General features: G+C 45.2%; 1 protein-coding gene across 2 annotated transcripts in view; it reads left to right on the forward strand.

Moving 5' to 3' along the window:
* Nucleotides 1-2,283: 2,283 nt before the first annotated feature.
* PTCHD4 (patched domain containing 4) overlaps nt 2,284-13,991 on the forward strand; it is a gene marked incomplete at both ends in the record, with an annotated part of 80,766 nt that continues 69,058 nt past the window's right edge. Inside the window, one exon of one of the 2 annotated variants that reach the window (XM_083858274.1) lies at nt 2,284-2,883. In XM_083858274.1, the coding sequence (XP_083714400.1) occupies nt 2,284-2,883 (600 nt within the window). The remainder of the gene's footprint in view (nt 2,884-13,991) is intronic. The other variant, XM_083858275.1, reaches the window with a different exon arrangement.

Genomic DNA, 13,991 nt, shown 5'->3' on the forward strand with positions numbered 1-13,991 from the left:
GAGCTTAGCATTTCCTGGGGTTATTGAGGAAGGCAGCACCTTAGGATGTGGAGATAGATGGCTGACAGGGTCTTTTCTGCAGAACTTCCCACCTTAGAACTCTCCTTGTTGCCTGTAAGAGCTCCAACCCACATTTGCTGATCAACGATATCTAGGCCACTAAATAAAAACAGCCTGAATTTGAAAGTCATGATGTGCTTGCAGCACCTAATCAAAATACCTAAACATTAGCCAACTTTACCAATGCAGTTGTTTCCACATTTTTGAAAGGCTTCAGGCTCCCAGTCTGAATCAGTACCTCTGCAGCTTAACACAGCCTCTACAAAAAAACTCAGTTTGGCTCCTTCTCCACCAGTCCTGTTCATCCACACAGAGCCACGGAGTCATAGGATGGTTAAGTTGGAAAAGACCTCAAAGGTCATCAAATCTGACTGCTAGTAGCAGTAGAAGCATGTGTAGAAGGGGTGTCAGCATGAAAGGGATTGCTGAATATGCTGTTTCTTCTCCAAAACACTGATAAATTCTTTGAGCTGAGTGCAGCCTTCTGTATGTCTAGTACTGAGTCAGACAGAGGCTGCCAGCTGACATTTTTGAGCTCCCCAGTCTCCACTCACCCTCTTGTTTCTGGAGGGGTTTATTATGGAAGAGCCTCGTTCTCGGACTTTGCAGTGCCCTTGGTCCCCCCTCAAAATAGACAATTTCTGCTTGACAAAACTCACTAAAACATAGTAAAAATTTGGTGAAAGGGGAGACACCGAGCAGAGAGCTGCACTTTTTGGGTTTGGCTTTTTAATTACGCTTCTGTGATTTAAATTTACAAGTTAAGTACAAAGCTCCCCCAAAGCCAGCCTGCCTTTCCTCCTGCCTTTCCTGCAAGGGGCTGCAGTTCTGCTGGGGCTGGACCTGCTGTCCGGGCAGTCCTGGCTCAGGCTCCCAGAGGAGCAGAGCTTGCTGCTGTCTGGAGAGTTGGTGGGCAGCTCGCCTGCTGCAAATGCCTTTTTCTGCTGCTCTGCTTTGGTCCGAAGGAGCTGCAGAATTTTCCTCCTCTTATGTAATGGTCTGCTGGTGTCTTTGCTTGGAAAACCTCATTTTCAGCTGGAGGGTGTCAGGAGCTGTGTCCTACCTCTCTTGGGTCACTGCTGAGAGAGCAGCTGGCCGGGGCAGATGTGCCAGGGTGTGGGGCAGCACAAAGGAGCAGCTCCTCTCCCTTTCCTCCCCTCGTGTCCAACATTTCCCAGGGTCACCCTCCTCCTCCTCACAGGACACGGGGCAGCTCCATCCGGAGTACCCCGGGCAGCAAATGGGGGAAAGAGGAAACTGGGGCTGGGAGCTTTACCTGGAGCAGTGTGTACCGTGTGTAGCGTGTCCCCCGCCCCCCGAGAGGCACAGCGAGGATGGGGCAGAGGCGAGTGCGGGGGGATGCGGTGGGACAGGGGGATGAGAGCGGAGTGCCGCGGGGGAATGCGGTGGGACAGCGGGATGATGAGAGCGGAGGGCGGGCAGGAGGAGATGCTGCAGCCGCGGGACCGGGGGATGGAGACAGGAGTGCGGCGTGGGGATGCTGCAGCCGTGGGACCGCGGGACGAGAGCGGAGCGCGGCTGCTGCTGCTGCTGCTCCTGTAGGAAAGCGGATGGCCAAGTCTCCGGGCAGAGCTCTCCCTCCTCCGGCAACCGGCGGGGATGGGGAGGGGGAGCGAGGGAGGGGCACGGAGGGGTCGGGGGACGTTAAAATGCAGCATCATCCTCCGGCCCCGGCGAATTCCGTGTGTGTGTGTGTGTATGAAGGGGCGGAGGGGGAGGCGGCAGCACCTCCCGGAGCGGCGGGGCTGCGCGGGGCTGCGCGGGGCTGCGCGGGGCGCGGAGCGGAGCGGAGCGGGCACTGCGGAGCCGGCGGCGCTCCCGGTGCAGAGCCCGAGCCTCGCCGGGGAAAAGGGGGGCACCGGGCGGGAGGGGAGGAAAGGGAGGGAGGGAGGGGAAGGGGGGCGGCGATGCTGCCTGGCTTGGGGGGAGGGAGGAGAGAGGAAAAAAAAAAAAAAAAAAAAAAAAGGAGAGAATGAGGGGAAAAAAAAAAAAAAAAATGGCAAGAACACCCCCCCACCCCCCTCCCCTGGCCGGTCCCTTCCATCTCCGGCACACACACACACCCGCACGCACACACACACCCCATTGATCAATATTTGGCTGTCTTGCTGCAACTTGCTGCAGTCTTTTAAAGGAGTAGTAGAGAGAGAGGGAGAGAGAAAGGGAAACTGGCAGGAAGGGGTAAGGAGCTACACATGTCACATGTGCTTTCTAAGACGGCCAGGAGCATCTGCAGGCTGGATCTGGTGGAGGATGCTGCGGCAGGTGATACACAGAGGGCTCCAGTCGTTTTTCTACAAGCTGGGCTTATTCGTGAGCAGGCATCCGGTGTTTTTCCTCACTGTGCCCGCAGTCCTGACCATCATCTTCGGCTTCAGCCTGCTCAACCGCTTCCAGCCTGACACTGACCTGGAGAGCCTGGTAGCCCCCAGCCACAGCCTGGCCAAGATCGAGAGGAGCTTAGCCAGCAGCCTTTTCTCCCTCGATCAATCCAAAAGCCAGCTGTATTCGGACTTGCACACCCCGGGGAGGTATGGCAGGGTGATTCTCCTCTCCAAACCCGGAGGCAATATTTTGCATCAGGCTGATGTGATCCTGCAGATCCACCGAGCCGTGCTGGAAATGAAGGTGAACTACAAAGGCTATAATTATACTTTTTCCCATCTGTGTGTGTTGAGAAATCAGGATAAGAAATGCGTGCTGGATGATATTATTTCAGTGCTAGAGGATCTGAGGCAGGCTGCCCTCTCCAATAAGACAACAGCCAGGGTGCAAGTGAGCTATCCCAACACTAAATTAAAGGTATGCTCTTACTGCATGCTTTTGCCAATTAAAGAGGCAGCACTTCATTTCTTGTCCTAAACAGCAAAGAGAAATATAATCATATCTATCTCTCTCTATGGAAATGTCTGTGTGATCTGGGCTTTCCTCGTGAAGCAGCGGAATCCGGTGCCTTGCTTTTGTTCTGGGCGAGGAGGGAGGGCGGGGGACTGGAAGCTGCCGGAGCAGGAGAAGAAGGGAGCGGTGAGGAGCCTGAGCACCGGGAGACCTTGCAATGCCTTGAAGGTTCAATACGTGGGGGGAAAGGGACAGGAGGTCGGTGGGGGTTTGTGAGCTGGTTTGCACTGTCACCTTTTCCAGCCTCACTGCTGTGGTGGGATAATTTGTCTTTAATGTGGCCAGAAAAAGCTTTCCTCAAAGGCACAGTGAAGTCCTGTGTCGCTCTGCCCCTGCCAGTGCCGTAGGAGCAGCAGGAGGTTTGGGCCAGAAGCAATTTCAGGTGTCCTGCCTTCTTTGGCTGCATGCAAAGAAGGTTAAGGGAAGTGGGTTGGGTTTTTTTTTTCTCTCAGTGTAAAAATTATTAACTCTGTCGCTGATGGATGGGTTGGAGTTTTGGGATGGATCCCACCAGCTGGAGGCTTCCAGCAAAGTTGAAACAAGGTAAAAGGTGAAAGAAGTTTCAATCCTCCCAATTAAAAGAATAAACAATTTGGCACAAGTTATCTCAGGACTATTTCCCTGGCACACAAGCACCCATCTGCTTTCCCTCCCATCTGGAGCAATTCCGCTCACCAGGACTAACCCGCTGTGAGTAAATAAGGTACAAAGTTTGCAGGTAGCTCACAAAAGAAGTTTTTGTGGATTACAGTATATCTGCAGGCTCCCCTGGGCATTGAACCAGAGGCAGGATTTATTTAACAGAGTGTAACAAACTCCCTAGGACACTATTTACTCATGGCTCAGGTCACAGGGGAGAGGATATGCTCCATCTTGTAAACCAGAGATCTCTGGGCTTCCTCTCCCCCTTTTTCAAACAGTTCCTTAGGGGTAAGGAATGATCCTGCAAGTACCAGCACTAAGATCCTGAAGTTATAATTTGTTTCTTACTGTACATTTACCAGAAAAAGATCCCATAAAGTCAGTCCCTGTTGCAAAAGCTGAAGCAGAGACATAGATTGATTTTATTTGAGTGTCTTTTTTTCTTCAGTAAAAGTGCCAGGTGGAACAGCTTGGATTCAGTCCCGTGGCTGTAGATGTTACAGTAATTGCTTTGTACAGAGTTGTGGCTGCCTGAGTTGAGTGTGTGGAAATGAAAAGGTGTCCTTGCTACTGCTGGAAAGTCCTGAGTCCAAAGAGTGCTCAGAAAAACAAGTTATTCTGAATTAAATATCCCTGAACAAATTTTATTTTCTAGTGTACTGCAAAGACAATCCCGCTATTGCAGAATTAAAGTGTATCCTTTACATTTGCTTATTTTTAGAATTAAAATCAAGGTAGTTCAGTGGAGAACAATGATAGTCTAGACTAATAGAGTTATAAACCAGCTTTTTAGCTGGATAGTGACCCTACTCTCTCAGTCCAGGTTAATTTTCTTCTCTAGACAAACCCAAACTGATGTTATCAAAACTAGGATGCAGTCACTTGCAATGTGGTTTTTTCCATTAGAAGATTGCCTACAGCTCCTCCTTTTTTTGAAGATAAAAGCAAAGAAAAAGATAATGTGGTCTGGATTAGCTACTTATTGGATTGCCAGATAATTCACACAGAGAGAAAGGTTTTCCCAAAACACAGAAGTCTAACTCTGAGCACTGCCAAACACCATCCCACCACCTTTAATCCCCCAAGGAGTTGTGTTTTATCTTGTGGCTGAGGGAATAAATGCCCTTAAGTAACTCAGTTTAAAGCTGGGCAGAGCAGGGAGCTTTCTGCCCTCTTCCCAGTGAAGGAAGGTAAAGCCACCAAAGCCTGTGACTGCACTTCAGAGAAAAGCCAGCAATTACAACACATTTCTGTGGGTAGGGAGAGTTCCTGCTTTTACTAAGAAAAAGAAACACACATTGCCACAATTTTCCTTCTTCCTCTATGGTAAGGACTCTGTTATGGAGCTGTGGTCAGTCCTGAACAGGTCTTCAGCAGTGGTGTGTCTGCAGAGACTCACCTTCTCTGGTCTCTTTGGCTGCAGCTGCTGGGATTAAATTACTGTTTTGTATAAATTAATTCATATAGTTTATCTCTGTCATCTCTGTTGTCCCATCTACCAAGGGTTAGGAAATTGTGGGCAGCATCTCATGGTCTCCTTCAAACCATGGGCAAAATCTTGGTTTAATGTGGATTCTCAGGCTGTTTACTGACCTCCCTCTCTTTGCATCTCTGAGCAAAGGCTATGGAAACTCAGGCCTCTATTTCTTGTTTTGAGGTGTCTCATTGTGTTTAACCAGAAACATCTTGGATGCTGCACCCACTTGGGTAGATGAGTTTCTGGATGTTCAGCAAAGGGAAACAACTTCTGTGGCTGTGTCTGAGAGGTTTCATATTTCTTTATACTTTAGTTGTGACATTAAGGAAAAGTTGTGGCTAAACCTCATGGGACTGCAAACAAGAGGGCAAATCTGCCTGCTCTTATTCATTGTGGGCCAGTGCTCATCACACTCACTGGTCATCGCACCCACTGGTCCACTGGGATTCTTCTCAGCTCAACTTTCCTGCACCATTAGGATCCACCAGTAATTTCTAGGTTGCCTCACTCTCCCCAAAGTCACATTGCTTGGTTAATACTGGTAGGTTTTGCTCTGTTTTGTTCTTTTAATAAGGCCCTCAAATTGAAAAAAAAAAAAAAATCTTCTAAAAACAATAGGGGGGGTATACATACTATGAAGGTGCCCCATACATGTTTCATTTACAGCTGACATGGGTCAAGTGTCAAATATGCTGGTCTGGGAACCACAATGACAGCTTTGAGCTGTTCCACTCCTGCCCTATCTGGGAGCTGAGAAAAAATCTTGTAGTTTTTTATTTCCCTCAAGCCTTGTGAGAAGGTTTCACTTTGCCTCTCTTCTCATGTCCTGATGGAGGCCAAATCAGTTCAAACCTCTCAGGTGAGGCTGGCTGAAGGCTGGCAGGGGGTGAGTTCTTGGCAGGTTTCCCACAGGAACTTTGTGGGAACCGCTCAAGCAGGTTTCAGCAAACTGCTCCAGTTTTGAAGCAGCTGTTATTGGGCTGCAAAATCTGATGAAACTGCTTGGCTTTTCCTGAGGAAATCTGGATGTGAAGGATAACTGTTTAACTGTTACTGGCTGTAGTGTTGGAAGAACTTATAGCCCTAAATGCTTCTAACTTTCACTCTTCCTCCGTAAGTCAGGAACTTGGTCTCTCCCCTCGCCAGAGAAGGAGCAAAGACACAGCACTCACATTCAGAGCACAGACTGCAGGGTGCTTTCAAATGCCTGAGGTGGGTTTAAAATCCCCTCTGTCTGCTCAGGGGTCATTGCAGGCAAGTGAAGGTGAACCAGGCAGAAGGAAAATGCCAGCTCCCATCGCTCTGGGGACACAGTAGCCTGTTCACTGCAGTCTGCAGCCCAGCCAGAGAGTGACTTGCCCAAGGTCATGCAGATAGACCATGGCAGAGCAGGAAAACAAAGCTGGATATATGAAATCTTGATGAAAACTTTTGAAATACTTCCTGGAGAAACATTGCTCATGCTTTCCTCAGTTCAGGACATAAAAATGATGCGCCTGTGCTTGCGGTCTCGACTGTACCCTAAGTTTCACAGACTGGGCAAATCTACACTGAGCACTCACTGCCAGTCATGAAATTGTTAAATCTCAAGTTTTGGATTGTTTTTGTCAGTTGAGGCTTCCAGAACAGTGACTGGGCATGATTTGGGAGACAGCATGGGAAAGAGTCCGCTCCGGGTTGGTAAATCTGCTCCATCCTGCTGATAGTGGTGTGTGGTGTTCTTAGAAGTGAGCACATTGTGCCCCTGCCTCCAGGGCCACAATGTGGTCTGAGGCACAGTTTATTTGTTGGTATAAACAGAATTATTGATTACATGAGGATTACTTCTTGTGTACCATGAAATATGACGGAAGAGATTGCTTTTTGACCCTGATTCGCCTATAACCACAGAAATTTGCTGTCCTATTCCAGGAAAAAACCAACCAAACAAAAAAACTCCAAACAAAAATAATGAAAGTTATTTCTGAGCACAGTCTTTATGTGGAAGGGGAGAAAAAAGCATAAAAACATTTTTTCAGGTATTTCATCTTTACTGTTTCTTTTCATGTTTATTTGCTAGTTTGTCTGAGAAAAGATAATAACTAAGAACTTGCCTGTCTGAGATCAAAATAAATATGACAACTGCTAGTTTAAAGAAACCTTTGTCAGCAGATTGGTTCCTGTAATACTGCCTTCAATTAATTAAGTATCAGACATTTATGAACACTAGGCGAAATAGCAGCCAATAAACCAGAAATCTCTATTACCACATTTGTGATAAACACATCAGCTGGATATTGAATCTGCTCTTGCTTAAGCTGAAGCATTCCTTGCATTCATTTAACATCTTGAAACCTCTAATTGCAGTTTTGCTGCTGGCCAGATTCTCAATTTTTCTCACATTAGCAGCTGTACTTTAAATGAGTCTTGCTCCATTTGCATTTGTGGAGTCTTTCTGACTGCTCTAAGATTAGTCCCTCCTTAGATGTCCCTGAGGGGGACCCCTCTATGGGACAGAGAAGATAGGAAAACAGAGCTCACTTACATCAGAGTAGGTATCTGTGCACCAATAATATCCACAAACTGATTATCCCTTCAGTAAAATCAGTTAGAGTGTAAGATTGCCCTCACTCCAATGAGCAGATGCTTCCTTAGAGGCAGTGTGGCTCTGCACCCATTTGTGACACCACCTGTCCCAATCCAAGCATGTGGCTCAGGATTTTGTGAAGTTCTCTATGGCTGGAAAAAAGCTACTAAGTCAAAGCAAAATAATAAAATGTGCAGGGAGATCAGAAAAGGGAGGCTGGAGGCTGCAGATAGTTTTCATCTCAGCCTCGCAGATGAAGACAGGATTGGGCAGGCTGAGCTCAGAATAGCTGCTCAGAAGCATGAAAGCAAGTGGAAAATGTTTGAAGTCTAGGAACATCTTCTAGCTCACAGATTGGGAAACTAATTTGGGGGAAAAAATGCACTTTTACTCTTCCGACGTGTTTCCATATTGTCCAGCAGCACTGGGGAGGCTCCTGACCTTCCTCACTTGGGTCACTGGTGGAACTGTGCCTTGGCTGGGAGATGTGTCTGCAGATATCAGCTTTTGGGGATGTGATCAGACAGCCTGTCTGCTCAGTTTGGGTAAGAAATTAGGTGTTTCCTTGCATTTTTAGGAGAATTCTGCACTCCTTCCTTTGCTTAGTCCACTAGGAAAAGTCTCTTCCTTGGCTTTGATAGACCAGGCGTTAAGATAACTCTCTTCTGTAAAAGCAAGGCCAGACTGTGAGCCCTGACTGCATCAGGAATATGAAACTGGGTTAACACGTACCAGGATAAGCCATTCCAGTGTAAACAAACACCAGAAAGGCAGCAGACACCTGGCAAAACAAGAGCAAGTGTTTGGGTGTTCTTTTTGAATTACCACTCTTCAGTTCAGAATGACGGAATGACTCCTTGTCAATCTCTGAGGGCCATTCCACCTTCCGCTGACCAGGAGTGTAGAGAGCAAGTTCTTGAGTGTGAGGCTCATTCCTTCCCATCCAGCAGCTGAGAGCTCTGGCCATATAGAAGACTGCAAAGAAAATATTCTCCATTGACCTTTCGGATGACCTTGGTTGTCTGCTTTGTGCCTTTCCCTCCCAGCTATTCCACTTTTTAGTTTTGTCAGCACTTGTAGGGGAACATGGCCCTTTGTGCAGTGCCAGGCCTCGATGTGAATAATAATAAAGAAGCAATTGGAAGGTTGTTTAGGAGGAGAGAAGAGCAAGATGCAATTACAAATCCCTTCTGCTAGTAATAATGGCTCATCCCTGTGGATCTGGGATGGATGTCATCTGCTTGCCAAAGGGAGAAAGCCCAGTAGAACTTTGCCATTTTCCTAAAAAGGATAGTCCTCTGTGGACATAAAAACCATTTAGTTCCTTTACTAAATATTTGGTTAATGCTTGCCAATGTTTCTACACTGACATGGTATCTTCTGATAACAGTCATCCCTATGTTTTCCAAAAAGGGTCTCTGTAGCCCCTTACTGTGCTGGCTGTGTGAGCTTTTGGAGGGCACTGAACTTCTGTCTTCAGATTTACAACAGATGGGTATTGGTATCTGTAACAAGAATTTAAAAAAAAAAAAAAATCAGGTACCAGCTAGCAAGGCAGGAGAATAAAATTGATTAGCATTATTAAAGAAGACATGACATATTCCCAGAGAAAGGGAGAGGAGAGGAGAGGAGAGGAGAGGAGAGGAGAGGAGAGGAGAGCAGAGGAGAGGAGAGGAGAGGAGAGGAGAGGAGAGGAGATCCTTATATCTATTCTAGGGTAGAAGTGAGAGGAATCTTGTAAGGACAAACTTAGATTGATAAATAGAGCCAAAAGGAAGTTCTTAAATTATTTAACATCTTTTATGCATATGTGGGTGTGCATTTACATGCATATCTTATTTGGCAAAGGATGTAGGTAAGGCTGTGGTAGGTGTTTGGAAAACAGTAATGTAAGAGGAAAACCTGTATTAAACCTCCTCAGACATTGAGAGAAAACTTCTTTGCAGTGGTTATTACAGAGGTCAGAGTAAAAAACCTACTGACTGGTTTCCAAAAGAAGTGATTGGAGTTGGGGAAACTGTGATCTCATATTGGTATTGAAAGCTTTTAATTTATGCAGGCCCCACATTCACTGTCCCCTCATGATGCAAACAACGAGATGTGGCTGGGACTTGAGCTGTAAAACAGTTTTAAATACAAATGAATCCCTTCAACAATGTAGGAAAGCAGACACTGTATGTGATGGAGAGGAGAGGAGAGGGTAAGACAGTGAGAGGCTGAAGGAACAAGGTATGAAGTCTTTCATGTCTCTTTTCCTCGCTGGATTTATCCTGTTCTCTCTTTTCCTACCCACTAAGAGGAAAGGTGCTCCTGTGGGGAGTAGGCAGTAACGGTAGTTCTTGGAAGTGAGGCTATGAAGCATCCTACAAAGGCACAGAGCAGTGACTGAGCTCCTGAGCATTGCAGAGATGTTCACATGCAGTGGCACATGTCATTGCCCCAGCCCTGGACTCACTGGGTGTGAATTGGCCTCACTTTTTCCCTGGTCAGGCCACTTGAGAGCAGGATCTTAAGGTGAAGTGCTGGAGATCTTTGATGACACTAGCAAGGGTGAGCTGGTGGCAGCAGGAAGACTTCCATCTAAAAACATTTACTGTGGAATCAGCCTAAGGGAAAACTGGCATTTTTCTTTTTTCTGGTGGCAGCTCTGGTATGAAATTTTGCTGATTTTTTTTTTTTTCTCCTTAGCACCACTCATACATTGATAGGCAATTCCTACACAACAGCACTCCTGCATGCCCAGCAGCAGCTCTGCAAGACACCAGACAGCCTTCACAGCTGTGAGTTGGCCAGATCTGCTTTTCTTCCCACTTTTATGTTTTGCCACCAAACACACCCTCCTCCAGGCCACTCTTGCCAGCAAACTGGCACCACGGCCAGGAGACTGCTGGGTGATCATGGGTTGTCAGACTGGCATGCCACTAGCTGGCTAATCTGCAGAAAGTTTTGGTCTGATAATGGTCTACAGCTAAAAAATTAATTGGCACTACACGTGTGTAATATTTCCTGCATAGATATGATGGCAAATATTTTGGTGTCTTGCAGAACAATTATTCTTTAAAAGTTACACAAGCCCTAAAGCTGCTTGTCTGTGCTGAGGCCATCTGAGACGGTAAAGAGCTGTCCTGCCTTCCTGCCCCACACCTTTGAAGGCAACACACACCACTGAGGCTCCAAGTGCAATGCAGTGTAAGCAAGGAGGGTTAAAGATCCATCTCCAGTTATTTCCTTGTGCTAATGGGGGGAGACCTGGGAGGCCCCAGTAAATACTTCCACAGAGAAGCCCAAATATCTGACATGTATCCTCTCACAATATGTAAGGATAAAAAACACCTACAGGGCCAGTTCTGGGACACCCAACCCTGGCACTGAAACAAGACAGAAAAGCTGCCCTTGTGTAAGACAGGGTCTTGCTTCTCTTACACTTTGTGTAATTGTTTCCACCAGTGTTACAGGAGTGTTGTCAGCCTGATGGGCAGGTGTTATCCTTATTCAATGCATGGTGCATTTTTGCACACGTGTCAACAGCTTCCTAAAGGGTGCTACGATTCAGGGGTGGCCGTGGAGGGTTTTGCTGCTTTTGTTCTAAATGCTGAATTACCTGAACTAAAACATGCATGACCTGGCTGGCCCAAAAATCTCCAGCTGCATCTTTTTCTATCTGAAGTTACAGTACTCTTGAAACCAAAAGAATTTTTGAAACAATGTCCACCCTGCCCCTAATTTCATTTTGGAGAGTGGAAGGATAAGGTCAGGTTCTCATAGTTTCATTTTGACATGGCCCTAAAAAAATGTTCTTCTTTCTTTGTATTAAAATGGTTCATTCTAGGTAGTCTTTCAAAATGAATCAAAAAATATTTTTCTCTCACATTATACTTTAGATTAAAAAATAAAGGAGGGAGAAAACCCAAAGTCACTTTAAGAGAAATTTCTTTTCCTATGTTCAAACTTTAGGGAAGGAAAATCGCAGCAAAATAAACTCACCCAGCTGACTGAGGACAGCCCAGTGCCCCTGCACATGAATTTACCCACCAGGAGAGTGCTCTAATTCTCATTAATGCAGTGAAGAGCAAGGCACTGTATTGATGGGACAAATGAATCCTGGCTTCCAGTTTTCCAAGCCAGTTTAGGTTGTAAAAAATTGTGTGGTTCATTAAGAAGAAAGATGTTGTTAGCAGTATTTCATGATGCAATTCCATCTCTTTGACAGAATCTGTGACTTAAATATAAATCACCTTTTTCCTAATAATTTTCCAGAATGATTTCTTAGTGCAGATTTTAATACATTAAACAAATACATGAACAAATTCAGTGCTCAGTTAATGCAACATGGAAATATTCATGTGCATTTTCCCCCTAAAAAGTTCATTTTGTTCACAGTTCATTTTGTTCATGTTCTTGACTCTTTGAGTGAGGCTTTATTCACAGATAAGCACAAAATATCCTCCAAAAGAGCTTTCACCATGTAGACTTTTGCATCCAGATGACAAACCCACTTTTCTTTGAGAGTGGCTGGAATATGTGGCAATCAATATTCTAAGAGTGGTGATTCTTTGTTAACTAACATTCATTTTCCTGTCCATAACTGATTTCCCAACTGCATGTAGAAAACACTGGTCACTCAGTCAGTGCACAACAGATTTGTCATTGGAATGTAAATGGCATAGAAATTTGGGACACCAGCAGAGAAATATGAATATTTCTGAAGATTTAGAAATGTCTCTCCACTCTTTTCTTTCCCCAGGCTTCAAGATTAGCACAAGCATTAGGCTTTAGGTATATACCCAAAAATAAATTTCACAAGCTTGACAAGCTTAAGAGGTCCCCTACTATCATAAAGCATTTCATTTTTGGTTTTGGGAATTCAATTTTAAAGAAAAAATGTGTTTTGGTTTTTTTGATTCCTAAAAGAATAAAGCTTGTATCCTTACAACTTTTACCATTTTCTTGCCTCAAAATTTTGGAAGTGAGAGAAAGAGGACATCCTTGAAGGGAAATTTGTCTTATATAAATGCCAAATGCTGTAATTGCCTTAGATTCATGGTCTTTTCATCACAACATTCACCTCAAAAGGCAAGTTAAATCAGATCATTTGTCACTGCTTAACAGATCTGAACAAAGCTCCTTTAGGAACTATTCTGATACTTTCATTGTAGAAAACCCAATTACATTTTAAAGTAGTAAAAAAACCCAAAGAAAAATAAGGCAGAATGGGATGTGTTTTCATTTCTTTTAGAGCAGCTAAAAAAAAAAAGATAACCAGGATAGGGAATAGCCCAGAATGAAGCCCAAAAAACTCAGGTTCACACCTAAACTATTTGCATTGGCTTTTCCCACAACTTCCTCACTGAGGATACAGTGGACACAAAGGACAACATTCCAGATGTTGTTTGGTAAAATGTGCAGTTTGGGGTGTGGAATGGTGGTTTTGGTGCAGGGCTATGCAGACAAGAATTCATATTCTGCTGTGACTTCTTTACATTGATTTTTCCCATCATAAAGGAGGGCTGTGGTGCTGCTGAAGAAATTCAAAGAGCTGTTGGAGTTTTATGAGCCTTTTCCATGTAACATCAAGAGGTCAAACACATAAAAGGCTTAGAAGGTCATTCTAACCCATTCCCTGGCCTGTGCAGGATTATGAGGAAACACTAATGGAGAAATTAATTCAGATTGGCTTGGATGGGAAATCAGTCATATGGGTTGGAAACTGGCTGAAAGATTGTAAACGAGGAATGATGATAAATGATAATGTAACAAGTTTATGGAAGGTATCTTGCAGGGTATCTGGAGAATTTGTGTTAGGTCTGGTCTCATCTAACATCTCTATTAATTATCAGGAAACAGAATTGAATTGCACAGGAGTGAAGTTCACAGATAATATTAAGCAAGGAGGACATGTCAGCAGCAGCTTGAGTCACAGAATTTACACAGGCAGATCCAGAGCAGTTAGAAAGCTGAGCAGAAAATAATACCATTTTCTGGAGAGCTTTGGTCGCGTTCTGGAGCCTAAAGAGCAACATAGGGTCCTCCCTTGGCACTGATTCCTGTTAGGTGAGTTCTGCCAATCTTAAAGTGAAGGTGCAGCACTTAAATGACATGACCAAGGTCAAATAAAAAGTTGATGTTGGAGCTGGAGTTTTGCAGCCCCCAGAGAAAGGGCACCTACTTTTACCTCTGACTCTGACACTGCTTTGCAAGTGTGTACTTGCAAAGTACTCGATTTCAGCACTCAATGTTCTCCTTCCTCCTTCACCTTCTTGCAGATCAAGCTCAGCAGGACACACAGAGTTCCCTGTGTAGAGCTTGAACAGTGCTTTAGAGGCTGCA

Source organism: Zosterops lateralis (genome assembly GCF_965231275.1).
Source record: "Zosterops lateralis genome assembly, chromosome: 3".
Classification (NCBI taxonomy): Eukaryota; Metazoa; Chordata; class Aves; order Passeriformes; family Zosteropidae; genus Zosterops; species Zosterops lateralis.